This window comes from Callospermophilus lateralis, chromosome 1 (genome assembly GCF_048772815.1).
Source record: "Callospermophilus lateralis isolate mCalLat2 chromosome 1, mCalLat2.hap1, whole genome shotgun sequence".
NCBI lineage: Eukaryota > Metazoa > Chordata > Mammalia > Rodentia > Sciuridae > Callospermophilus > Callospermophilus lateralis.
Genome location: NC_135305.1, coordinates 139,493,547 through 139,521,370, shown reverse-complemented (window position 1 = coordinate 139,521,370; position 27,824 = coordinate 139,493,547). Strand labels below are relative to the sequence as shown.

Below are 27,824 nucleotides of genomic sequence, written 5' to 3'. Positions count from 1 at the left end.
CCTCTCTAGAGGGTAATAATTTTTTTTGTAGTTTTAGATGGACAGCATGACTTTATTTATTTTTATGAGGTGCTAAGATTCGAACCCAGTGCCTCATACATGCTAGGCAAGCCTTTGCCACTGAGCTACAACCCCAGCTCCTCTAGGCGGTAACTTCTAAAGGATGTATCCCTAAAAATATGGTAGACTCTTGACAAATATCTGAACAAACCTCTGGTTATTGGGTCCACTTAGTCGCTCATTTTGGTCCCTATATTTGTGTCTCACACTTCCTCGGTATGCAAATGTCTTTCTGCCTTGGTCATGCCTTCCGATTTCTTTCCATATCCAAAGGTCTAAGTTTATCGCTGTGTGAGACTAGGATTCGCACAGGCCGGTAGCGGGGGTGCCAGTGATTTGGGGTGTCGGGCGTCCTGGCGTCTCACGTGCGGTCCCAAGTTCCTCTGGCTCTGTCATAACTTCATTCCGGGTTCGCACTGCCCCATGTCTCTCATGGTGGGTTCTGTCTCGACGAATCCGTTTCCTTCAGAGGCTTGACTGCGAATGCACGTGACCGCGCTGGACGACGCCTCCGCCTCCTCGGCCTCCTTTGCTGCGCTGCCGCCGCCGCAGCCGCCGCTCCTGCCGCCGCCGCAGTGTTCCGCCCAGTGCTCGCCGCTTCCGCCGGTCCGCTAAGCCCCGCCCTCGCTCGTCATGAGCCAATCGTCGAGCACGTCGCTTGTCCCCGCCCCGGCGCCCTCCTCGGCGCGCGCCCCTCCCTCCGCCCGCCGGCCCGCCCGTCAGTCAGGCAGGCAGTCGGTCCGAGCGGTCGTAACCTCTCCAGTTCTCTTGAGCATTGCTGTCCTTCTTTCTTCCTGGTCAGCAACAGCGGCTGCACCAGAAGCATCGCAGTTCCTTCGGGAGGCGCGGCAGGGACTGAGCGGCGACAGCGGAGCGTCGAGCCTAGCGCAGCTGAGGCGGCGGCGGCGGCCGGGCAGCCAACATGGCGGCGGCGGCGGGCGCGGGCCCGGAGATGGTCCGCGGGCAGGTGTTCGACGTGGGGCCGCGCTACACCAACCTCTCGTACATCGGCGAGGGCGCCTACGGCATGGTGTGGTGAGTGGCCGCGCCCGCCCGCAGCCCCGACCGCGCCGGGACAGACCACCGCCTGGGGCTCCAGCGGACGCAGCCGCGGCCTCACCCGCGCTTTGGCCTCCCGCGCCGCGACCCCAACCATAGGCTTCTTGGTCCACGCGACTGGGTTTTAGCGCGGGGTCCCCGGGTGTGATAGACATTTAGGTGTTGTTAAGGGCGTTTCCAGGGCTGCTCTCTCGCGGTTGGGAGGGGCTCAGCGGGTGGAGGTTAGGAGACCCACGTACTTGGTCGCAAGCGCCGACTTTCAAGCCTGGACCCCCAGGAAGGGAACCTCGGCACCTCTTGTCCCTTAATTGTCTAATATCACGGCCTTCTTTTTGAAGTTCAATTGTAAACCCTGGGATGCCATCAGATGCTCGTCGATGGTGGCGGCGGTGTTCTTGAAAGCCTTTCGCCTAGAGCCTATGTGCAGAATACCGAAATACTATTTTTTCTCCTTCCATCTCTGTTTACCGTGAACAGCTTTCATTAAGTACCTCCAGTGATGCTAATGGTGCTTTTCTGCGCACGCTTTCTAAAAAGCATTAGTGACACCAGTATTGGTTGCGAAATATTTCAACCTTGAAGTCTTTAAGTGGGTTTTAATATTGTGCTGTTTGCGTTTCAGGAAGGATAAGCCAGCATCACTCTCTTAACTTATTAAAAATCTATTTGAGTTGGGCCTAATTGGACTCCCCTCTCCTTACTCTAAGTGAGCTCTGTTAACAGCATAAATGCATCCAGACATTTTAGCTTAATTATGGTAGACTTTTCCTATTAATGTTTGGTTTGGGTTTTTTTTGTTGTTGTTGTTATTTTTTTTTGTGCTGAGGATTGATTTTTCTGGTGCTTTGTGCATGCGAGGCAAGCACTGTACCTCTTAATATTTTTAGTGGTCAGTATATAAAGTCTAAATGGTATTCTTATAGAATCACATTCAGGCTGTCTCATCTTGATCCAGATCTCTCTAGAAACGATATTGTTTTTATTATAATGACCTAATTGAAGTGTTTTATGTTGATGAAGACTTGTGGAAGGAGATTCTCTTACACCTAAATCTTGGGTCTCTTTTGTATTAAACTAATTTATTGAATGCATCGTGGCAGGTACTGTGCTACCTCCATTATTTAATTTTATCTGGCTAGGCACCTTGTGGAAGGAAGACAGTGACAATATTCCTCTTTCAGGTAAGGAAGTATTTATAGGTGAAGCCATTCCTAAGGTCACAGACCTAAAGTCAGGTTTAAGTTTATATACTGATATCCTACTTCAAATGCTGCAACTTTTTTTCTACACTCAGCTTTCCTTAAATAGTATTAATAATAATTCAGAAGTTTAGCATATTTTACTGTTATGAACAAGTCTTTTTTAGAAATGCATTCAAATTTGAATGATCATAATTTTAGAAATGCCAAAGAGGGTATGTTCTTCCTAATGTCTTAACTAAATAGACAACATTCTTTTAAAAAATACTATGAATATTTTCATTTTCTTTAGGAGCAAAATGCTTCACGGTGTACCACTATGAAAATTAACTTGAACTCACAGGCTTAGGAGCCAAAAGAGATAGTAAATTAGGTCAGGCCATAGAGAAATAGGTCCTGAAACAAGTGGAGAGAAAGTACTGCCCAAAGCATCACTTCTGTGTCATATCTTATTGTTCTTGCACCTGCTGGTAAGTATTGCTAGTAAATATATCATTAATAGAGGCTCACAGTTGCATCCTTTGTTCTCTAAAAATGAAGTTTTTGAAATATGGTCTGAAGAAATTTGTAGAAGATGTCAATTTAAAGTTTTACCCTCACTTCATCTGATAAGATACTTAAAAGTCTGAAAATTATTTAGATCTGGGAACTCTTTCACCCACTACTGTCAATTTATTTAACCCAAGTCTCCAGTTGAAATGCCAAGTCCTCTTACTGTAATTTTTCTTTTCCTAAGTAAAATACAGATATAATTGGAATTTGAATCCTGGGTCCAGATGATAGCCTTTTATCTTCAGGTTGAAAATACACCTTAGTATTAATTGAATCATCTGCATTGCACATTAGCTTTTGATTAATGTTGATTAACAAATTCTGGGTTTTTAGAGAGCTTCTTGGCTGAAATGTTGATATTTGAATAATAATCTCTTAAAAACTTAATACTTCAGAAGGATTTAAGGCTGTTTTTAAGCAATTTAAAAAAAATTTTTGATTCAGTTCATTAGGAATTGTGGTAGTTTTATTCAGGTTTCTTTCCTAATCACTATGTGGATGTTATAAAAATGAAGAGGGTTTTGAGTTAGGCCTTTGAGAGTGGGTGTGATTTTGATAGGCAGATAATAGGAGCAGGTGACAGCTTGAGCTGTGAAATCTAATCCTGGAAAAGTACTTCAGTGACAAACTGTAAAGGATTTTTTTTCAAAAATTATCTTTTTTAAAAAAAATATTTTTTAGTTGTTGATGGACTTTACTGTATTTATTTTTACGTGGTGCTGAGGATCGAACCCAGTGCCTCGAGCATGCTACCACTGAGCCAAAAGCCCAGCTCCTGTGAAGGATTCTTTTTTTTTTTTTCTTTTTAAGAGAGAGAGAATTTTTTAATATTTATTTTTAGTTTTCGGCGGACACAACATCTTTGTATGTGGTGCTGAGGATCGAACCCAGGCCACACGCATGCCAGGCGAGCGCACTACCGCTTAAGCCACATCCCCAGCCCCCTGTAAAGGATTCTTAATGGCAAATCTGAGTTTGACTATATTTGTGCAGTGGAGAGGTATTGACATTTTTGAAACAGGCAGTCATGGTCAGTTTTGAGATTTGGGGGAAGATGGATCAATACTGGTAAGAATGATAGGAAAAAGAACTGGAATGAAGGCCATTGTAACTATCTAATGGAGTAGTAATCCTATGGCAGAGGGAATTAAGGGGTCTTGGATAGATGGCATTAGTCACAGGAGTTCTTATGGGAAGAATGGTAGAAAGACTTGTAATCATGGCATGTATGGGTAGAAGGAAAAGAGATGTAACTTAAAGGATAAGAGAACAAGAAAGGTGGGGTTTATATTTCAGAGATTTCTGAGAGATAATGAGACAATGCCAAGACTGTCTTGGGAATTTGGGAGGATGGGGGTGCCATTATCCAAGAGAAGAGGTAGATACTGGAGGCACAGCAGATTTGTCTGGGAGGAGCAGTGAGTTCTGATGTAGGCTCAAGATAGTGATACCTACAGCCCATTCAGGTTATATAAAAAGTGTCTTGAAATTTTTAACAGGGGAACAGGAACTAGAGATGAAATTTTGTGTATCGCCAATGGTAGCTCAAATATTGAGTGGAGGAGCACAGATTCTTATTTGGGGTCATTGATTAGGTAAAATTGCAAGCATGTATTCGTTGTATTCATTTTTTTGGTGTATGACCTGTAACACTCAGTTGATTTTCAAAGGGGTTCATTATCCCAGAAAGGTTCAGAACTCTGAGATAGAACAGATGGACCAAAGAGTTTACTCCAGCAAACAAATACTAATAGCAGATAAAGGAAGAGGAACTTGAGGACTGGTGGGATTAAGAGAGAAGTGGAAGGTGTATGCTTCATTGTCTTGATAACTAAGATAAGAATTTATCTGTTTTAGAGTAGTTGAATTTGAAATTGTTTCTAAAAGTGACAGAAAGGTTGGGGTCATGTCCATAGAGATGTTAATTGAAGCCTTGTGAGTGGATGAGAAAATATCTGAGAACTGAGCCAAAGAAATGTCTACCTTTAGGTGTCAATAGATGGCAAGTTACAAAAGAGCACAGGAAATATTGTCTGAGAGATCAAAGAGTCAGTGGTCATTACAGTATTGGTATTGAATACTGTAGAGGGTGAAAATAATGCATCTGAAGACAAGCTATTTATATTTGTTGATTTTTTTCCACTCCCCTTTTTGAAAATGTGGCACACATCTGCAGTCTCAGCTTCTCAGGATGTTGAGGCAGAAGGATTCAAAGTTAAAGGTCAACCTGGGCAATAAAATTAAAAAAGGTTGGGGTTTTAGCTAAAGTGGTAAAGTGCTTACCTAGCACACAAGAGGCCCTGGGTTCAGTGCCCAGTACTTCAGAAATGAAAGAATAGTTTCAACTGAAATTTTATTATGGTCACATTCCTGATGGTATGGTATTCTGTCCTGTTGAGGTTTTTATAATTATATCAGTCTCTAGGGGCTGGGATTGTGGCTCAGTGGTAGAGCACTCGCCTGGCGTGTGCAAGGCCCTGGGTTCAATCCTCAGCACCACATAAAAATAAATAAATAAAAATAAAGTCATTGTGTACAAGTAAAAGAAATAAATATTAAAAAAATAAATTAAAAAAATAATAATTATTATATCTGTCTAGTAGAACTACTGTACCATTTATTTTATAGTTCTGTTTTGTTTTCAAACATGTATTGTCTAATCTTCAACCACCCTGCAAAGGTGGTTACTCTTTTTCTTTTTTTTAGTCAGTAATGCAACTTTAGTTAATTTGACCAAGATGCACAGCTAGGAAGTAACAGGAAAACCCATTCTGCCTGGTTCCTAAGAAAGATTACAGTGGAAGAATGAGGGTGTAGTTCAGTGTAGAGCACTTGTCTACCATGTGTAAGGCCCTCAGTTTGGTCTTGGTATCACCCTCCCCCCCCCACCAAAAAAAAAAAAAGTGAAAAAGTATGTTTTCAACAACAGAAAATGTCTTTTGCCTATTTTTCAACCAATCATGGAAATCCAGATGTGGTGGCACACGCTCGTGATCCCAGCTACTCGAGAGGTTGAGGCAGAAGGATGGCAGGTTCAAGGCCAATCTGTGTAACTTGGCAGGACCCTTTCTCAAATTAAAAAAATTTTCATGCAAGGTCATTTACTCAAAATATTTAATGTGCCAGGATTCACACATGATCTATGCACTTGACTAACTTAATCCAAATAGTGGGATGAGGTTGGCCAGTAATACAAACACTATACCACCACTACATGGGAGAAATGTATGAAATGCTGCGAGAAAAAGAAGGCCTGAGTGATATGAGAGTAGGCTGTTTTTTCAATGGTCTTACAGACTTTTGAGCTTGGTGTTGCTGTAGGAATAGAAGTTTGCCTTCAAAAGTACTTTTCAGGCAGAGGGAAATACACATGGAAAGACACAGAAGGCTGAAAACATCATATAAGGTCAGGAAAACCACACATTGTTTGGATACCAAGATTATAGAAAGACTTTGGGAGAAGGCTAGAGTTGAGAAAGTTGGGGTGGGCAGGACCAAATTCTGAAGTGCAATGTTTGTAAGTTTGGTCTTGATTTTGTAGGTGATTGGAAGTCATTAAAGTATGGCCCTCGATATGCCAGTTCTTGTCAAATTTTTTAGTTGCATGCATTCTTTCACCCACCTTCTCCTGAGGTGTTTGGAAATGCAAGGGGCTTTTTTTTTTTTTTAATTTTTTTTTTTTTAATTTTTATTTTATTTTAGTTATCGGCGGATACAACATCTTTGTATGTGGTGCTGAGGATCGAACCCGGGCCGCACGCATGCCAGGCGAGCGCGCTTGAGCCACATCCCCAGCCCAACAAGGGGCTTTTTTGTTGTCAAACTTTTGGTGGTCAGGGATGGGTTGTAGCTCTGGTTGAGCGCTTTCCTCGCATGTGTGAGGGTTCGATCCTCAGTACCACATAAAAAAATAAATAAAACAAAGATATTATGTCTATCAACTGAAATTTTTTTTTTCTGTGATGATATTGGCCTTTATTATCTATGCAGTGAGGGCATACAAGCTGAATGACTACAGTGCACCATACAGTCAGTCCCTCCACTGGAGAATTGTACTGCAAGAGTGCCAATAGTATACCCCTCTAAACCTAGGAAATGTTGGGTTCTTTTCTAGCTGTGGCTTCTGCTAAGACTCATCCCTGTGAACTTTGCCTCCCTTCCACCCTGAAACGGCTGGGTTTTGTGTCACCTGTTTGAAAGGGAGGAGCAACTTACTATCTTGATTGGTGACAGAGATCTCTTATACCATTTTTGGAGCCTGAAAATAAGAGGAGACCAGTTTACATGAATAGCAGGAAATCTAGTGCTTCTGAACAAAGCTTAGAGAGCAAATAAAACTAAGAAGACATTTAATTTCGAAATTAATAGTACTTCTAATAATGTGCTTCTGGTAGTTAACTGTGTTACATTTTTCCCATGAATTTAATTTGTATATTCTCAGTTCTCAGGTATTATAAAAAGATTGTTATGAAAAGCATCCAAATTGAGTTTTCCCAAGAACCATATATAATTTATGCCTTACCTTTCGCACACTAAGATATTTGATTAAAAAACAGTTGATTTGGGCTGGAGTTGTGGCTCAGCGGTAGAGCGCTTGCCCAGCACTTGCGAGGCGTTGGGTTCAATCCTCAGCACCACATAAAAATAAATAACTAAATGAAAGGTATTGTGTCTAACTACAACTAAAAAAAAAGCATTTTTTAAAAAGTTTATTTATTTTTCTAGTAAACATACAGAACTCCCTTCCTCTAGCGTACTTCACCCACCTATCTGCCAAACCTAGGATACTCTTTCTTCCCTTTTGCTTCTCCTTTCCCATATACAACTTAGAGCTACCACACTAAGAGGTATCTACGAGCACATTTAGTAGCCTGCGCTGTCTCTACTTCTACTAGAAAAGGCTACCTACCTAAGTTTTGAGTTGGCCCATACTGTACCAGGAGGAAGAGAGAGAACCAGGAAGATTCTGAACCTGGGCTTTCTGGAACCTGAACAGAACAACAGAAGGAGAAAGCTCAGCAAATTTATGGGTTCATGTTTTATCAATTAAAAATGAAGGGATTGGGTTCTATCTGGTTTTCAAACAGCCTCCTGAGGGGCTTCAGGCCTTACCCTAAATGGGGAAATTTCATGTGCAGCACACTCTTTTTCCTCATTGAAGCATCTCTGCATTTTCCTTTCCTTTTTCTTTTCTTATCCTCTTCTTCCTTCTTCCCCTTTCCTTTCTCTTTTCTTTTATTCATTGGTCACCTCCACATATATACTTATAGGATACATCAGGGTAAAATTCCATTTGGGGAAAGGATTTGGTTGCTCTAAAAGCATTAGGAAACCAATAGTATAGATCCTCTCTAAGGTTCATCTCAGGTTCTCTGCCCCAAGGAAGAAAAATAAGGAACAGGTCTCCACCATCTCTGGTATAGTCATGCATGTTGTGAGATCACTGCTGGAAAGAACAGAGAAGTTCTTCCTCCTCAGTCCAAGAGAGGGGGGGAAAAAAAAAAAGTTTATGCCAGGTAACCTTACCTTCTGAGCCAGGGAGGAGATAAAGTCAGTGTCTGCCATGAATGCATGAGGTATTGGAGGATTGGAAAATGTGAAGTAAATTTGGGACCACTTTTGTGTGCTTGAAAGTCTTCTAGATATGACTCAAAGGACTGCCCCTACTCCTTTTAAGCTCCTTGAAAGGGAGGACTTTGTCCCTGCCTTATCTCCAGTATCTAGTGCAAGCATTGTACATAGTATTAGGTACTCTGTAAATATTTGCCAAATCAGGCAGAATGTAATAGTATCTTAGTAATGGTGCATTGAGGCTAGCTAACTCTGTGTTAAACTTGTAATCATCTCCACCTTTCCTGTTTTCCATTCACTTTCCTATATTATTTGAATATGTGAATGAATGAACAAACTGTAAGCCTCTTTATAAGCAGCAAGAAACATCCCATTTATCAATTTAGAAAACTGCATTTGAAATCTCAGCTCTGGCTCTAAAAGTTGGATGATTTACAGCATATCATTTAACTTCTCAGAGTCTCATTTTACTTTTGGTGAAACAGAGATTATGCCTTTTGAGTGTTGGACTGACTATTAACTAAATCACTATGTAATTTTACATAGCAATTTTTGTATCCCAGTGTAGAGCTAAAGGTTAAAGTGTCAAATGAATGACTGGGGCATAGGCTGGACACCTGCATATATAGGTAACTTCATGGAACCATTTTTTTTTTAAATAATGCTAAAATATATGTGACATAAAATACACCATCTTAGTTTGGGTATATTCACATTGTACAGCCATTCTCCAGAACTCTCTTCTTGCAAGCTGAAATTCTATACATATTAAACAACTCTCCATTTTCCTAGTCCATATCAACCACCATTCTACTTTCTCTCTAAATTTGACTTGTATGATTGTCCTGTTTCATTTAGCATAATGTCTCAGGGCTCATCCATGCTGGTAGCATGTCAGAACTTCCTTTTTAAGGCTGGATAATATTACATTGAATATATACATGTAATCCATTTATCATCTGTGGACACTAGGGTTGCTTCCTTTTTTCATCAGTTGTATTAATGCTGCTATGAACATAAGTCTACAGATATCCCTTTGAAAGCTATTTTTAATTCTTCTTGAGTATATACCCAGAAGTGATATTTCTGGATCATAAGGTAATTCTATTTAATTTTTTTTTGACGAATAATCAACTATATTTCAAAGTGGTTGTATCATTTTACATTCCCACCAACAGTGGATTAGGATTTCAGTTTCCTCACATGCTTGCTAGCACTTATTTTCTGCATTTTTTGATAGTATTGATCCTATTGGGCAGGATTAAAGAACTTGTTTTGCTGGGTCTTGTGCCTGTGTTTGATATATCAGCAGTGCATATTTGACAATAAGACAACTCTTATCTCAAAGGAATCTTTGGAGAATACAGTGGGGAGCTTAAAAACTAAATGTGTGTGTCTGTGCACACGTATATATTTCCCCCAAGTGTGCTCTTTGTTCATAGAAAAAAATTTAAAAGTATTTCTTAAACAAAGTAGTTGTACAGTGTAACCATAACCCACAACTCCAGTCTAATCATGAGAAAACATCAGACAAATCTCAGTTGAGGGACAGTCCACAAAATATCTGACAGATCCTCCCCTAAGTGGTCATAGTCGTTAAAAAAGAAGAGAATCTAAGAAACTGTTATTGCCCACAGAAGAGTAAGGAGGTATGACAATTAAATGTAATATGTTCTGGATGGGATCCTTAGAAAAGAAAAAGGACATTAAGTAAAAACTTAGGACATGAATTAAGTGTGGGCTTTAATTAATAATGTATCAATATTGGTTCATTAAATGTGACAAATGTACCATACAAATTTATCAATACCAAGGAAAATTGAATGTGGAGTATATGGAAAAACTCCTATCTTCTTAATTTTTCTGTAAATATGAAGCTTTTTAAAATAAGTTTATCTTTTTAAAAAACTTAAGTGATACAGCTTTAAATTATGTATATGGCCTTTTCCTTTAGCATAATGTAACTTCAGATTAGAGTATTTACCTTTTTGTTGAGCTTTAAGAATTCTTTAGGGGCTGGGGTTGTTTTTCAGCAGCAGAGCACTAGCCTTACATGTGCAAGGCCCTGGGTTCGATCCTCAGCACCACATATAAATAAATAAATAAAATAAAGTCAGAAAAAATAAAGCTATTAAAAAAAAGAATTCTTTATATATTCCAGATACAAGTTCTTTATTAAATATGATTTGGAGTTATTTTTTCCTCCATTCTGTGGGTTGTCTTTTCACTGTATTGATAGTGCCTTTTGAAGCAAAAGGTTTTTTGTTTTGTTTTGTTTTTGTTTTTTACCTTTATTATGAGTTTTGAAATTCAGTACTAAAGTCCTGTAGCTTCATTGTTATTTTGCAAGATTATTTTGCTTGAGTTTCCATATGAAATTTAGGATCAGTTTATTAATTTCTACAAAGAAGTCAGCTGAATTCTAGTAGGAATTGCATTGAAATCTGTACACCAACTTGGGAAATATTGCCATCTTAACCACATTAATTTTCTTGATCCATGAACATGAGTTTCTTTCTGCTTATTTAAATAATAATTTTAATAATGCTTTATAATTTTTAGAGTGTAAGTTTTGTACTACTTTCATTACATATATACCTAAATGGTTTTTCTTTTTCCCTGCTGGTACTGTAAATGAAATTGTTTTCTTAATTGTATTTTTGGATTGACTGCATGTGTATATGGTCTATTTTTGTATACCATATGTTTAGTATATTGATCTTGTATTCTGCAACATGTGCTGAACTCACTTATTCCAATTTTAGCAAGTTCTTCATGATTTTCTGTATAAAACATGTGTCATTACAAATAGAGATAATTTTACATCTTTCTTTCCAATTAAAGTCTTTTCTTTCTTTCTTTTTTTTTTTTTTTTTTTTTTTTTTTGACTAATTACCCTGGCCAGAGCACAACTCCTAATCTTTTACCATTATGAGTACAATATTAGATGGAGCTTTTTGGTAGGTGCCCTTTCCTTTTTATTCCTAGTTCCTTGAGCATTTTTAACTTGAAAGGGCTTTTGTCAAATGCTTTGCTGAGCCTATTGAGATGATCTGGGCTAAAGTTTTAAATGGCTTTCCAAGTGACTAAAAATTTAGATTTATATAGGATTTCATTTTTTATTTAATTATTTTAAAACCATATTCTAATTTTTCTGAAATTGTATTAAACAGTTTTATTGTAAAGATATTTTAAAATTTTGTATTCTTTGACCAGTATCTTTCCAGTCCCCCATGAATGATTCTTTAACAAAAACAAGCCTTTTGCTGCAAAACACTTAATAAAAATATCCATTTTTGTTATTCTAGCTAGACTTTCCTAGGTCTTGCCCCAGAGTACAGTATGCCATATTTCCTTTATAGCCGGTTTCTTTCAGGAATCGTCTGTATTGCTATCTTTTCTAGTACTCCTGAGTTTGCCTCTTCTGCTGCTGCTGCTGGATATTCCCTAAACCCATTGTCAACTGGCAATACACACTTTGTAATTCCTCAGCTTTGATTCTTCTGGATTGGTGATTTTTTTCCTGATTATCTGCTCTATTCCTTCCCCCATCAGACAGATTCTGTGATTTTTCTGGAGCATTTGCTATTGTAAACTACTTTTTAAAATGTTACCTCTGCTTCTCTTTGCTGAGGCACCTCTTACTGAGTCTTTGGGTCCTTTGTTCTTAGTTCTTGGGCCCTCGTGTGTGTTCCATACAGTCTCTCTGGGTGACCTCATCCAAATTCCTAGGGACTGATGACTCTCCAGTCCTAAAAATAAAACAAAACCAAACCTCCACTTCCCTTCAAGGCATCCTTGTCTCTCCTTTAGGTCCCTGTCTACTGTTTTAACTTTTCCCTCCCACTTCAAGCTAAAGCTCTTTTTGCTGTGCTGGACTTGTTCTCAACAGGATTTCTTTTGTTATTTTAAATTTAACTTAATGCTTATGCTATGCCATTGTGTCCCCTTTTTCCCACTTTCATGTATCTATGAATCCAACAAGTCATGTCAACATAACATTAAATTTTACTAAAAATAGATCATTTAGATAACTGTTACCCTCTTGTTGGACATTCAGATTGCTTTAGTTCGTTCCTATTTTTAAATAATACAGTTATACATATTTTTAGTATGATAGCCCACATCCCTTTTTGAATAATTTTCTTAGAATTTGTTATATTATGTGCATGTACATATACATGGACGCACAAAATGGGATAACCAGGTCAAAAAAAGAATAATGCTTTCATACTATGTGGCCATATTTCTCTCCAGGAATAGCATTTAAACTATGTTGCCATTAGTTTTTTCCATATTTTTATTGGTGCATTTTAGTTTTCATAATGATGGGATTTGTTGTTAACATATTTGTACATGGACACAATGTAACAATATAGTTTGACTAATATCACTGCCCAGCACTTCCCCCTTTCCTCCCCACCTCCCACCCCTTGGACCTTTTCCTCTATTGATCTCATTCTGATTTTCATGAGATTTCCCCTTCTACCTTTCTTTTCCTTTTTCCTTTCTAGCTTTTGCATGTGAGAGAAAACATACAATCCTTGACCTTCTGATATTGAGTTCTTTCTCTTAACATAAAGTTCCATCTGTTTTCCTGCAAATGACATAATTTTATCCTCCTTTATGGTTGCATAAAACCCTATTGTATATATATACCACATTTTCTTTATCCATTCATTCATTGATGGACAGCTAGGCTGCTTTCATAATTTGGCTATTGTGAACGTGTTACTATAAACATCACGTATCACTGTAGTGTGATCACCTTAATTCTTCAGGATAAATACCAAGGAGTGGTATAGCTGTGCCATGTGGTGATTTCTATGTCTTGTCTTTTGAGGGCTGCCATTAATTTTTAAGAGAATCTCTCTTTGCTTTCCCTTCTTGTAACATGGTATTCTTACTTATAATTGAATAGTAGGTAGTAGCTTATAGTTGTACGTAGAATCTACTTAGTTGCTTTACTTATAAAGCCAAACTTTTTTGAGTTTTACTCATCTCATATTTTAACTGTATTCAAATTATTGCACTGTTTGCCTATTAGAAGTTGAGTATTAATCTTTACTTCCTGAAAATCATTAAAATATTTCTATAACCAAATGTATTAATTCTTTATTGTGTTCTTTTATTGCTCCTGAATTGGTAAGTACACTGAGGCTTTTAACCTTTAATTTAGCCTTTTAACCTCTATAGAATTTATTGTAGACAAAACTGCTACGTTTGGGAGGCGGCTGGGGTTGTGGCTCAGAGGTAGACTGCTCACCTACCATGCGTGAGACACTGGGTTCAATCCTCAGCACCACATAAAAATAAAATAAAGATATTGTGTCCACCTATAACTGAAAAATATATATATTTTTAAAGATGCTATGTTTGGGATGCTTATTTTGCTTCCTATTAATAGTTTATGTTTTATTAATGTTTACTAATTACTTTTCTTTTTTAAAAAATATTTTTAGTTATACATGGGCACAATGTCTTTATTTTGTTGATTTATTTTTATGTGGTGCTGAGGATCAAACCCAGTGCCTTACATGTTGGAGGCAAGCGTTTTACCACTGAGCCACAACCTCAGCCCCTAATTGCTTTTCACATAGTCATATTTAACTTATACATATTTACTTATGTCTTTCTGGAATCTGTTCCTTTGGTCTTGTTTAACACCAAGCCTTTTAAATTTATTTTTCTTTTTCCCAGATATCTAGTTTTTGATTCCTTAGCAGGATTTTTGCCTTGGGGTCCTTGTCAGCTTTCCTACACTGGCAAAGTGGATTGGCCATGATAAAAAGTATCATACACATCCATTTCTTTTAGTCTTTTCCTCTCTAAAAACCCAAGGCCAATTTGTCTCCCTGCTCTGGGTTCTCGTGCCTTAATTTGGTTTCTGTTAGCTCTCCAAAGTGAAGGGATCTCTTACCTTAAATTCTTTTTTTTTTTTTATTAGTTACACATGACATTACAATGATCTTGACAATTCATACATTTGAATCAAATGGGGTATAATTTTCATTTTTCTGATTGTACAGGTTGAAGAATCACATTGTCATACAGTCACCTATATGCATACATCAATAATAATGTCTATTATTATCTTAAATTCTTAAGTGTTAGCACTTGACATAGTGATAAAAATCGCCCTGGGGGTGGTAATGAGGGGTTAAAGAAAAAATACTTTCTTTTCTTTCTTTTTTTCTTTTTGTATTAATTCATATGTCAGAAATGTTCACCCTTTTAAAAGTATATAATTCAATTGTTTTCCATGTATTCACAATTGCACCATCACCATCACCATGTAATTCCAGAACATTTTTGTCATTCCAATTGGAAACCCTGTAACTTGTCTCTTTCCATTTCTCCTCCTCACCATCCTCTAGCAATCAACCCCTGTCTCCTTTAATAGTGCATAACCTGCCCTACTTGCCTCTTTCTGAGCATATGTATTTTAACTTCCTTATTTTTCTGTGTTTTTCTATCAGCATTTACTTTTCAGAGTCATGCCACTAATTTGGCATTAGCTTCATAAAATCAACTTGAAGCATCTTAATTTTTTCTTTTATTTTTAGTTGTAGGTGAACACAATACCTTTATTTTTTATTTATGTATGTATGTATGTGGTACTGAGGATCAAACCCAGTGCCTCACACGTATAAGGCAAGCACTCCACCATTGAGCTACAAACCAATCTTATCTTACCTAATTGTATTAGGCCCAGGTATGCATTGTCTTCTCATTCTGTTTCTATATTCTAGACCTTTCTCCCGCCACTCCCCCCCCCGCCCCCCCCCCCCGCCGTCATTTACATTTTGTTATTCGCCCCTTTTTTAAGCCTTTGCCTCTAAACCCTAAACTGTGTTAGGCACAGTTTTCTTTCATTTTCACCAATGATATTCTTCGCTTATATTTTCAAATTTGAAAAATATTGTGTGATGATATTCTTTACTGTGATTTATAAATAGTTCTTTTCTGCTAGTCTCTCTTATTGTGGATTAATTACTTTGATGTTTTTCAGCTCTGATGATTTTCACTTGTACTCCTCTGCCCATTCTGTCTGGTTTCTATCATAATTACTATTGATCATTTTATAATGTATATTCTGCTTGACTCATCTTTTTATCCTGTTTCTTTTCTGTTTCTTCTATTTGTTGCCTTCAGAGATGTTCTCAGTTCTTTTGTAAAGTGTCATAATTCTGCATATTTATTCTAGCCTGTTCTTATTTTGCATTCTCCTTATATGGAACACCCTAACTGCAGTTTGTTAGCCCTGCTCCATCTCCGTCTCTATTCTTGTAGCCTTCTGGTTTTCTCCTGTGTCTTTATGATCTGTTACCACTCCCAGCTCCTGGGTTGCCCTTTAAAATTTGCTCACTGTGTTCCTTGTGGACTAGTCTTATCTTTGTTCTTGTTTATAACATATTTATTTTATTGGGACTCAAAGGAGGAGGCATTCTGTGCCTTTTGTCACTTAGCTCTTCCCAAAGTTCGGTTGTGTGAGATTTTCTGGGCACATTCTTGTATAAATGGAAATAAAATGGAATGAACCTAATTTTTTCAGTGAGTAGCTTTGGCCAAGAGTCACTTTAATTCAATGGTAGGACTTTGACTATTGTGTTCTAAAAAATAGGCATAACTTTTATATTTAATTATGCAACAGGAAAATTAATGCAAAATTTATAATGATCAGTTGAAAAATAAGATAAACATGATTATTGAATTATTTAACATTACTTTTAAATGATAAAATAAGAAGGGGAAATTATGGTTGGGGGCATGGAATGTGGTAAAAATCTTCCAAGTGGCAATGATATTATTTGTATTTGTGTTGAATTTATGAAGCAAGTTCTCAGACACTTATTTCTTCCAAATAACCCAGCATGTGAAAGAGAAGTGTGTCTATTTTACAGAAAAAAAATATTGAGGTTTAGCAAGGTAAAGAGTAAATTGTTCAAGGCATAGAACTATGACAGTGTAAGAACTTGAATTCAAGTTTCAAGACTTCCAAGGACAAGATTTGTAACTTGACTCCAAAGAATAGTTTTAAAATTATTTCTTCAGATATACATCACTCTTATCACTCAGTAGGTTAGTATAGATTCTATACTTCATAGAGTTGTGATGATGTGGAGTGTGTGAAGACTGCAAGAGTCCAGTCTGCTGTCCTGGAGATTTCTGTTACTCTGAATGTGTACAGGTCAGTACTGTGGGCATGGTTGTCCTCTGGGGCATAGTGAAAAGCTGTAACATTGCCACTGTCTCTGGCAGAATTTATGTTTAGGTCTTTGGTTTTGTTTCGGAACAGTTGTACTTCATGCTCCAAGGATAAAAGTAAGGAGCACAAAGTTAGGAGAGAAAAGAAAAGGAACTAATACCAGAATCTCTACAGTAATTTGAGCAATGAAAAATTTTTGTAATTTCACCAAAACTCATAGTTCTGTTTGACCAGTGTTCTACAGCATTCTTGTGGATCTCTGAAATCCTTAGAGGATCCTTTGTGCCCCTTCCCAGACTTTTGGAAGGCAGGACATCAGGTCATGATCTGAGGCATGAAGTATTAGATTTAAAAATTGGAAAGCTGGGCTGAGGTTTTGGCTCAGCAGCAGAGCGCTCGCCTAGGACGTGGGAGGCCCTGGGTTCGATCCTCAGCACCACAAAAAGATAAATAAATAAAATAAAGATATTGTGTCCAACTACAACTAAAAAATAAGTATTTTTAAAAAAATGGAAAGTTGCCAGGTACAGTTACACACACCTGTAATCCCAGTAGCTTGTGAGGCTGAGGCAGAAGGATCACAAGTTAAAGCTAGCCTCATAAAAACGAGGAGCTAAACAACTCTAAATAAAATAAAAAATAGGTCTGGGATGTGCTCCTGAGTTTAATCTCTGTTTCCCCTCCCCCACCCTACCCCCCAAAAATGAAAGTCTTCAAAAAACAATGCTGTGGGGCTGGAGTAGTGGCTCAGTGGTAGAGAACTGGAATGTGTGAGGCACTGGGTTTTTTTTCTCAGCACCGCATGTAAATAAATAAAGGTCCTTTAACAATTAAAAACAATTTTTAAAAAATCCCAGGCAGTGCCTTTGTCCTTTCAGGAGCATCTGGGCTTGCTCCTGCAGTGTATGGCTATTATATACTCCTCCTTATTCCTTTCTGTCTGCAGAATAATCTCGGGGTGCACATGGCCTTCCCAGAATCCTCAGCACTCCAGAGAGACATCCCTTTACCAATCTGTGGTCTAGTGTGTGCCTAGTCTGTGCTCTAGCTCCGGGTGCTCTGGGAAAAGGAGCTCAATGACCCTCCTCAGCTTTGCATGGGTTTTGTCTGGGATAGGTTTTACTTTGCCAGGGGCAGTATTCTCAAAGGGCATAGATAAAGTGGGACAAATTCCTCTGGGTGAGAGTGATGTGGATTGAGCAGATACCCTGAACAGCATCTGTCACAGAAAGTCACCAGTGAGAACTTTGTTTAAAAAAAAAAATTTCCCCCAGTCTCTACTTCCAGAGTTATGTTCCGTCAATAGATGTGAAAAAGTTAATATTAGTAGGTAGGTAGAAGGGGAAGGTCCCAAAGGAAAATTGGGAGAATTTGTGTTCTTTTGCTTGTCTTTGTTCCATAGGGAGAGTATTCCTATGTTAGAAACACGGGGTACCACAAGGAATCAAACGTGTTTGGAAGTAGCTTGGCAAGGCAAACTTTTTACTTCTGTAGAAGGGTGTGCTACCAAAAAAGTCTGGCAAACAAGCACACTTGGGTGGGTAGTCTGCCTGTTTTTATACCCAATGCAGCAATGCCCCTTGCTCCGATAGGAGCAAGTAGGCTGATTTAAAATTGGGGTGGGCAAAGGAAAGAACTATAGTTAAACTGACTACAATTAGATCTCAAAATGACTGCAATTGGCTCTTATACCCCAATTAAGGCTAAGTACTGTATTCTGAAAATGGACCACCAAACTTTTCTGTTTCTCATACATAATAGAACTAAACCATGGGATTAGGGCCCAGGACAAAGTTGGCGAAGGAAAAAATGTCTGGAGAAATTATTCTTGATTTTGATTGTATGTCACAGTCATTCAAATAAAACTCCATTATGTATATATGCACCATATTTTTTTATCTTTATTTTTATTTATTTGGGTTTTTTAAAATATTTTTAAATGGAGTCAGGAAGAGATGTGGCTAATTTATGACTACTCCTCTCAAAGTTAAACATCATAGTCCAGATATTTTTGAATATTATATCTATCAAAGAGTAAGTTGTTTTTTTTTTTGTTTTTTTTTTTAAAGAGAGAGAGAGAGAATTTTTTTAATATTTGTTTTTCTTAGTTTTCGGTGGACACAACATCTTTGTTTGTGTGTGGTGCTGAGGATCGAACCCGGGCTGCACGCATGCCAGGCGAGCGCGCTACCGCTTGAGCCACATCCCCAGCCCTATTTATTTGTTTTTTATTGGTGCTGAGGATCGAACCCAGGGCCTCCCGTGTGCAAGGCAAACACTCTACCAATGAGCTACAATACCAGCCCCACCATGTTTTGTTTATCCATTCATCCACTGATAGATACTTAGGTTGGTTCCAAAATTTGGTTATTATAAACATGGGTGTATGCATGTATAATTATAGTGTATGCTAACTTTAATTCTTGAGGTAAATACTAAGGAGTGGTATGATGGGTCACATGGATCATTTCTAGTCTTTTGAGGAACCTGCATACTGATTTTTCAAAGCCTCAGTGATTCTAGTGTATAACCAAGTTTGAGAACCATTGGGTCAGAGCAGCAAGTACTTCCTACCATCGTAATTTTTCCTGTTTCCTTATTTATACATACATATATATGTACCAGGAATGGAGCCCAGGGGCTCTTTAACCACTGAACCACATCCCCAGCCCCCACCCGATTTTTTAATGTATGCGTTGAAAATATTGAGCATTTACTTTGTGCTGGACCCTTTTTTCTGAGTGTTTTCGGTCCCTTATTTATTTGTCTACATTCTCTCTCAAATTGTTTTCTTCTTTTCATAACTTTCCTTCCCATTCCCTTTTCTTTATAAAGTTGAACAAAACCATAATTATAAACCTGGTTCAGTACTGTTAACTAGGAACAATGTCACTTTTCTTTTTCAGGAATCCATGTAGCATTTCACTGTTGTATCTTCTGAAGTCTTTTCCAACTATGACATTTCTTTAGTTTCTCCCTTACTTTCCACCACCAAAAATTCCCTCTGCCCCATGGTACTAGAGATTGGACTCAAGGTTTCACACATGCTAGGCAAGTGCTGTACCACTGAGCTACAACCCCAGGCCACCATGGTACTTTCAGAGAGTACTGGACTGTTATCTTGCAGACTTAGTTGGGGTTTGTTTAAAGTTTTCTTATGATTAGAGTAAAATTATTTATATTTAGTGTGCAAGAATACCACAGAAGTGATGTTGTACCCTTCTCAGTACATCACATTAAAGAGTTCATGATGTTGATACATCTTATTTCTGAAGATGTTAATTTGAATCACCTGGTTGAGGTGGTGTCTGCCTATTTATCCTGCTGTAATTAATAAATAGGTGGGGGATGTACATTGAAACTATGATCAATTTTCACTCACTATTTTGTCATCCATCCATAGATCTTGTTTGAAACAATTGTGGTATGTGCCTATTGGTGATTTTTTAAAAACTCCCTTCATTTTTGTATTAAAAATATAGGCTTATGAATATTCATTTTATTCTAAGGGCTGTAACCCAGTGCTATCATTATTTATTCCATTACAACTTCAACTTTTGTTTGCATCTTCTAGTTGACCTCTAGGTCTTTTCAGTAAGCCCCATCCTTTTCTTTTCTTTCTTTTTTTTTTTTTTTTAATATTTATTTTTCAATTGTAGTTGGACACAATACCTTTATTTTACTTATTTATTTTTATGTGGTGCTGAGGATCGAACCCAGGGCCTCGGACGCGCTAGGCAAGCGCTCTACCTCTGAGCCACAACCCCAGCCCCCATCCTTTTCTTAAATAAAATCTTAAGTATGTTTATTGCTACTGGGATTTCTAGATCTTCTCAACAGATAGACAGATAAATAAAAATAAAGATAAAAAAATATGGTGCATATATACACAATGGAGCTTTATTTGGCCATAAAGAAAAATAAAAGTATGTCATATTGCCTTTAATAGTAAGCCCCATCCTAATCTTAAATAAGATCTTAAGTATGTTTATTGCTACTGGGTTTCTAGGTCTTCTCAACAGACAGAGCTTGGAATATATATGTATGTATACTAAACCATATATTGCACATGTCTGTGTTTCTGTATCTGCTTACATTGAAGAAACTATGAGTTTTTACTGATACCTCAGCTTCTAATCTAACACTATTTGGTTTATTTTAGTCCTCACATTTTCTTGACCCAACCTGGCTTTCATTATCTTCCTTTCTTTCTCTTTTCTTTTTTTTAACATATTCAGCTTTAGTCTATATATAGTTTCAAAATTGCTAACCTGACATGTTAGAAACAAATTCACTAACTAGATTATAGGATATGCATGTGGCTCCGTTATTTATGACTTTAGCTTTACAGTATCCAGGTAAAATACTGTCTTATAGAGTTTTGTCCTCATGCCCTTCAGTGTGGTTTGTTCATTTGTAGTGTGGTCAGGTTCATTTGTTTCCATTTTGGATTCTTCCCATATCCTGGTTGGTTTTATACATGACTGTAGTTGTGAGTCATAGCTATATATGAGGTATACTCTGAAATGTCCCTTCTTTATCCCTACCATCTTTTTCCCATTCTCTCTTCCCTGGTTCCTGTGGATAGCCTGTGTATAGTTTTTGGTTTATCTTCCTATATTTCTTTTATACAAATAAGCAGATACATGTATATTTTTTTGTTATCCCTTCTTACCTGAAAAATGCATAGTATAAATATCTTTTGTACTTTGCTTTTTTTCACTTAACAGTACATCTTGGAATTCCCTCCTTGTTTTAGAGATCCTTCTTATTCATTTTTACCGTGGCAGAATACTCACTCCACATTGTGGATGTGTATCATGGTGTGTTCAGCCCGTCTCCAATGTATGGGCAGTTGAGTGGCTTCTAGTATTTTGCAGTTACAGATAATGCTGCTGTGAATAGCTCAGTATATATGTATTTTCATATCATTGAAAGTTTGTAACGTTGATTCCTAGGAGTGGGATTGCTGTGTCAAAAGATAGATACACATATATAGTTTTGTTAGGTATTGCCAAATTTTTTTGAATATATATTTATTTAGTTGTTGGTGGACCTTTATTTAATTAATTTATTTATATGTGGTACTGAGAATTGAACCCAGTGCCTCACACGTGCTAGGCAAGTGCTCTACCACTAAGTTACAACCCCACCCAGTATTGCCAAATTCTTCTCAAGAAGGATTGTGCAGTTTGCATTCCCAGCAGCAATATATAATTGTCACTTGCATATATTTTAAAACTGCACATACATATAAATGAGTATCAAATTTTACTCATGGTCTTCCTTATCCTGCCTACTTCCTCATCTGTCATGATGGGTTACAAAACACACTAACTACAGACACTTTTTAAAGCAAAGAAGTAAATTAGTTTTTTAGATAATGACTAGAGATTTTTTACTGGCATTTTAAAGGTACAATTATGTATTACATTTTTCTACTTTAGCACCTATTATATAAAAAAATCACCACCTGCTTAGTTGTACAGGCAGCTCTTTTCAGTCTAGATAATACCATGTACTTCAAGTTTATACATTTTTGCCATCTTAAAATCATTCTTTACATGTGTGAGACAGGTGTTTAGTATTTTTGACAGTGAGGCAATTTGTGAGAGATTTGCATTTCTTCACTCCTTTATATAAAGTTTCAGTGATGAAGACCACTGAGTCTCTCCCCCTTGAAACTGACTCTGAGGGTACAGCTTGCAAAAGTATATAAGCCCTTATGAAGTTGTTCATTTTTGTCTTGATCTTCCTCACAGGCTGCTGATATATCCTAGAGAAAAATAATCTGCTTGTCATGATTGGCACCACTAAAAATCTCTGAATTCTAATTTCCACTGGTCTTCAACATGATCATTTTGCTTGTCCCATTTGGATCCTTCTTCTCTCCCCTCAGTATGGATTGCCTTTACATATCGTGCCTTCATATCTGTTCTCCCATTTCCACACCCCTCTCTCCTCTTACATGGGAGAGAGATTTTGGCTTATCCTGAAGAAAAAGATCTAAATAGCCAGAACTTTTCTACATGAGAGCCTGGTTTGGGAAGCAGTACATCTTCTGTGCCATGATCAGTATGATGAATTATTATTTTTAAAAAATATTTATTTTTTGGTTGTAGTTGAATACAGTACCTTTATTTTATTTATTTATTTTCATGTGGTGCTGAGGATCAAACCCAGGGCTGTGCATGTGCTAGGGGAGTGCTCTACCACTGAGCCACAACCCCAGCCCCCATACTGATTTTTTTGTTTATTTTTTGAAGACCTATTATCTTTCAGGCTGTACTTTAGTTACCTCTGTAATATTCACAATTCTTGAGTGTCCTTCATTTTTTAACCAAGCAGTTGATTACCTGGAGATGTTTGCTCAGCCTGTTATGTCTCAGCTAGTGAAGGATATGAGGGATAGGGCCAGAATTGAAACTTTGCCAGGTCTTTAATCTCTATTTTTTACTGGAGAGATTGAAGAAATGCATATGTATCTGACAAAATTTGTTTATGCTCTAGGCTCTCCAGACAACCTGTACTAAGGAGATTGATATGTGACAGTGACATCAAATTTTAAGCAGTGATACCTATATGGTGTCAGGTCATTGCCTCTTTTTTTTTTTTTTTTAATGTTTTTGTAGTTATAGATGGACAGAATGCCTTTGTTTATTTTTATGTGGTGCTGAGGATCAAACCCAGTGCCTCACACATGCTAGACAGGTGCTCTGCTCCTGAGCTACTGCCCCAGCCCAGGTCGTTGACTCTTAAAATATAAAATTATGAGTAAGTGCAAAGGCATTTACTAGCATTGGTTTTATAGTCAAAATGACTTTAGACTCACTTTTATTTGCTCACTTAATGGTTTGCACCTTAAAAAAAAAAAAAAAAAAGAACAAGAACTTTTGTACCAGCTTTCTTTCTTACCTAGTGAATTATTAAGAGAACCAAGTTAAAGCAATAAGTACATTTTCTTTTAAAGCATCATTAGTATTATCTACCTACTTATTTTTGGAACATTAATTTGTATCAGTCTAACTTACTTAGCATCTGAAGACAAGTTAATTTTTATCTGTGAAACGAAGTACTGTAGTTTTGTGTGCAGATAATTAAAGTTCACCAAAATGAGTAGCTTAGAGAACAGCTTAATAGCTTCCTCTAAAAATAACCCATTCACAGTTGATAGGTAGCATTTTAGTTGCTTAACAACATATACAATATGTGCTGCTTGTACATGATAAGATACCATTTTATTTAGACAGACTTTATTATCTACAAAGATTATTTATCCTCTCCTATGAGATGATTGTAGTGATAGAGCTTAGAAGGAGAAAATCTGAATATACAGAAATTTTATATCAAAACCTTAGAAATGACTGTTGGAAGACTGGGCATTCACTCTCAAAACCTGATTGGAACATTTCCCTTGGAATAAATAGCCTTCAATATGAGCTTATGAAGCATGGAAAGAAATCAACCCCATAATTTTGTAGCACAGTTTGAAAAACAAAATTTAAATCACCTTTTTGAGGTATAATTTATATTTAATAAAATGCATCTCTGGGGCTAAGGATGTAACTCAGTGGTAGTGGGTGTGCTTAGTATGCATGAGGTTCTGGGTTCAGTCAACTAAACCCAGAGAGGCAAGGGTGGTAAAATATATCTTCTAGGTGCACATTTAAGTGAAATCTTGACAAATGGACATACTTGTAACTGTTACCACAATGAAGACAGACAACATTCATATCACCCCAGAAGGCTCTCTTCTACCCCTTTGAATTCCCTTTGTACCTCAGACAACCACCGGTCAACTTTTTATCACTATGGATCAGCTTCAGCTTTTCCAGCATTTCATGCCTTCTTTCACTTAGCATAGTGATTCATCCTTTTTGTACCTATCAGTAGTGTTTCCCTTTTATTGCAGAGTTCTGTTCCATTGTATGGATGTACCAGTTTATGTACCCTTTACTTCTTGGTGGACATTTGGGTTGTTCCCAGTTTGGGAACATTTGTGTACAAGTCTTTGTGAGCATGTAGTTTCGTTTCTCTTAAGTAAATACTTAGGGGCTGGGGATGTGGCTCAAGTGGTAGCGTGCTCGCCTTGCATGCGTGCGGCCCTGGTTCGATTCTCAGCACCACGTACAAACAAAGATGTTGTGTCCGCTGATAACTAAAAAATAAATATCAAAAAATTCTCTCTCTCTCCCTCCCCCCCCCTCTCTCCCTCTCTCTCTCTCTCTCTCTCTCTCTCTCTCTCTCCCCCCTCTCACTCTCTCTTAAAAAAAATAAAAATAAAAAAAGTAAATACTTAGGATTGAAATCACTGGGTTAGTGCCGTAGGTGTATTTATTTTTTCAGAAACTGTCCAACTCTTTTTCATAGTGGTTTTGCCATCTTGCAGTCTCACCTCTATTATGAAAGTTCTAACTTTTCTGTATCCTGATAAGCTCTTGCTATGGTCAATCTTTTATTTTAGCCATTCTAGTTAATGGGTATGTTGTTTTAATTTGTATTTTCTTTGTGACTCATTGGTCATTTCCATATGTTTATTATCACCAGAAAGTATGTATTCTTTTGCCAGTTTTTAATATTGAGTTTCCCATTGTCTTATTTTGAAGTCCTGAAAATTTCATGTCTTCTTAATACAAGTGCTATGTATTGCAAATTTTTTTCTTCCATCTGCATCAGACCCTGATGGGAGGGTCAAAAATCTCATTCTCAGATGCCTTTCCACAGTAGCCTTTCCTTTTCTGTCTTGGTATCTACTGTCTCCATTGTAATCATTCTTATGTACTACAAAGGCTTTACCATTCCCTTCAGAGGTGTAGTTGTTTTTCTTTTTAAAAATTATTTACTGGGGCTGGGATTGTGGCTCAGCAGTAGAGTGCTCGCCTAGCATGGGAGGGTCCCGGGTTCGATCCTCAGCACCACATAAAAATAAAGGCATTGTGTTGTGTCCATCTACACCTAAAACATAAATATTTAAAAAAAATATTTACTAACTTGAGAGTGTTGCAGTTTATAGCACTCTTGGGTCTGGGTTATTAATTGTCCTGCGGTAGGACAATTTTACACAATGAACTGATCTGCTAAAAATGCTAGTTTTGTGTTTGTTGCCTAATCCAGAGCACTCTGTTACCTCCTACTGGTACTATTACAGTGCTTCATTTTCCTTTAAAAAAAAAAAAAACAACAAAACACCGTTTAGCCCCTGTCTTAGCTGGAGAAATCATTTAAAAATATAAATGGGGTACTTTTATCCCTAGCTTAAAGTGGAAGCACACTTAAGACAAATCTTAAACCCTTAGCAATTGCCAGGTGCTGCCTATTTCTTCAGCCTCATCATGAACCATGCTCTTGGCTTGGTACATTCTAGCAACATTGGCCGTCTTATGGATCCCCAAATTTTCTACATTCCTTGTTTGTAGAATACTTGTCTCCTCTGGTGCCCCCCAACTTGGCTAATTCCTGCTCATTCTTCAGGTCTTTGTTTAAATGCCCCTCTAATTTCTCTAAGGAGAAAGAGCCTTCTGTAAACCACTAACTTAAACCAACTTCTCCTTTTCCCTAATGACATTAACAATATTATTTGCATTTTCCTCAGCATCCATCATAACTTATAATATGGTCATATTATATGTATTAATATGTAGTATTACCTATGTCTCTATATCACCCTTATTTTATATAAAACTACGAAGCCAGGAAGTTTTCTGTTTTCTTTGCTGTGTCCACAGTGCATCTTTGTATATACTATGTTAATGCCTTAAATTGCAAGATCAAGCACAGATCTAACTACTAATATAATTTCCAAGTAGGTAAGGTTGTAAGTATTCTGAAAATTACTGTCAGAGTAAATTGTAGATATCTCCCCTTTTTCACTTTGATTTAACCTTTTGCCCTTTCCCTAGACAGATTATGAACACCAGCCACATTGAATTGTCCAGCTCTTATACCTAACCTTCCATTCTTTAGCACCTGCAGGTTTTTCTCATGAGCTGTGTGTTAAAATCTTGCAGGGCATGGTGCTATATCCCTGTAATCCTAGGAGGATCTCTTCTGAAGTTCAAGGCTAGTTTAAGCAACTTAGTGAGACACCATTTCAAAGTACAATTTAGAAAGGACTGGTGATATAGTTCTGTGATAGAACACATGCCCAGCAGGAGCAAGAATGTGGGTTCCATCCTGGTTTCCATGACCCCCCCAAATCCTGCCTGCTTTTGAGCCATCATTAAAATACCACATTCTAAAAGAGGTTCATAGATATTAACATAAAACAGTGTCTGGTACATAAGAAGCACTTAGGAAATTGTACCTATTATTTGCCAGGCATAATAGTGCACACCTGTATCCCAGCTATTTAGGAAGCCCAGGAGGTTCACAAGTTTGAGGGCAGCTTGGGCAATTTAGCAAGACTCTGTCTCCTCCCCACCAAAAAATAAATAAATAAAAACAGGATGAGGATATAGCTCATTGATAAAGTGCTTTCCTAGCATGTGTGAGGCTCTGGGTTCAATCCTTGGTACAGGGGGTGGGGGAGTAACTATTACCAAGTAAGAATTTTTTCATAGAACTTTTTTGCAGTAATACATCAGTTTTACATGAGAGTGCAATGAGAAAATGATGTAATAGACTCAGACATTTTTTGTTCTTTATACTTAGTTCCAAAAAAACCATCAATCTACAAAAGTCATTATTATGTGTAATAGGTTTAAAGTAGTTTGTATGTTTGTTTGTTTTTTACTATGCCCAGAATGGAATGTGGGGCTTTGTGCATGCTAGGCAAGCACTCTACCACTGAGCTACATCTCCAGCCCTTTCAATCATCTTTAATAAAACAAAACCCGCAAATGCCTAAGAATTCTTTACCCTTCACATTTTTAACGTACATTTGTTGCTTCTGAGTACACATCTGACTCATAATACACACCAAAATAAGAATCTATGTAGGAGAAATAAGACTTGAAAGTGCTACATTAACTGTGTTAACAGTTGTTGCATTTTACATGGTAGTAAATATAGCACTGGGAGACATGTTCTAGTAATAGGTGGCAGGAAAAGCCCTCAGTGTGAGCCTGTGTGCGGAGATGGCTGCTCAGACAGCATGACTATAGACAGCTTGTGTAAGAATGCAGTATTGGAAGTACAGCTGGAAGAATCAGATTGGTTCACTGCCTCATGAGCTT

General features: G+C 37.6%; 1 protein-coding gene across 1 annotated transcript in view; it reads left to right on the top strand.

Moving 5' to 3' along the window:
- The first annotated feature begins 769 nt into the window (after positions 1-769).
- Positions 770-27,824, top strand: part of Mapk1 (mitogen-activated protein kinase 1) — an 81,986-nt gene continuing 54,931 nt past the window's right edge. The window contains exon 1 of the mRNA XM_076863974.1: positions 770-1,095. Within this exon, the coding sequence (XP_076720089.1) occupies positions 983-1,095 (113 nt within the window). The 5' untranslated portion in view covers positions 770-982. The remainder of the gene's footprint in view (positions 1,096-27,824) is intronic.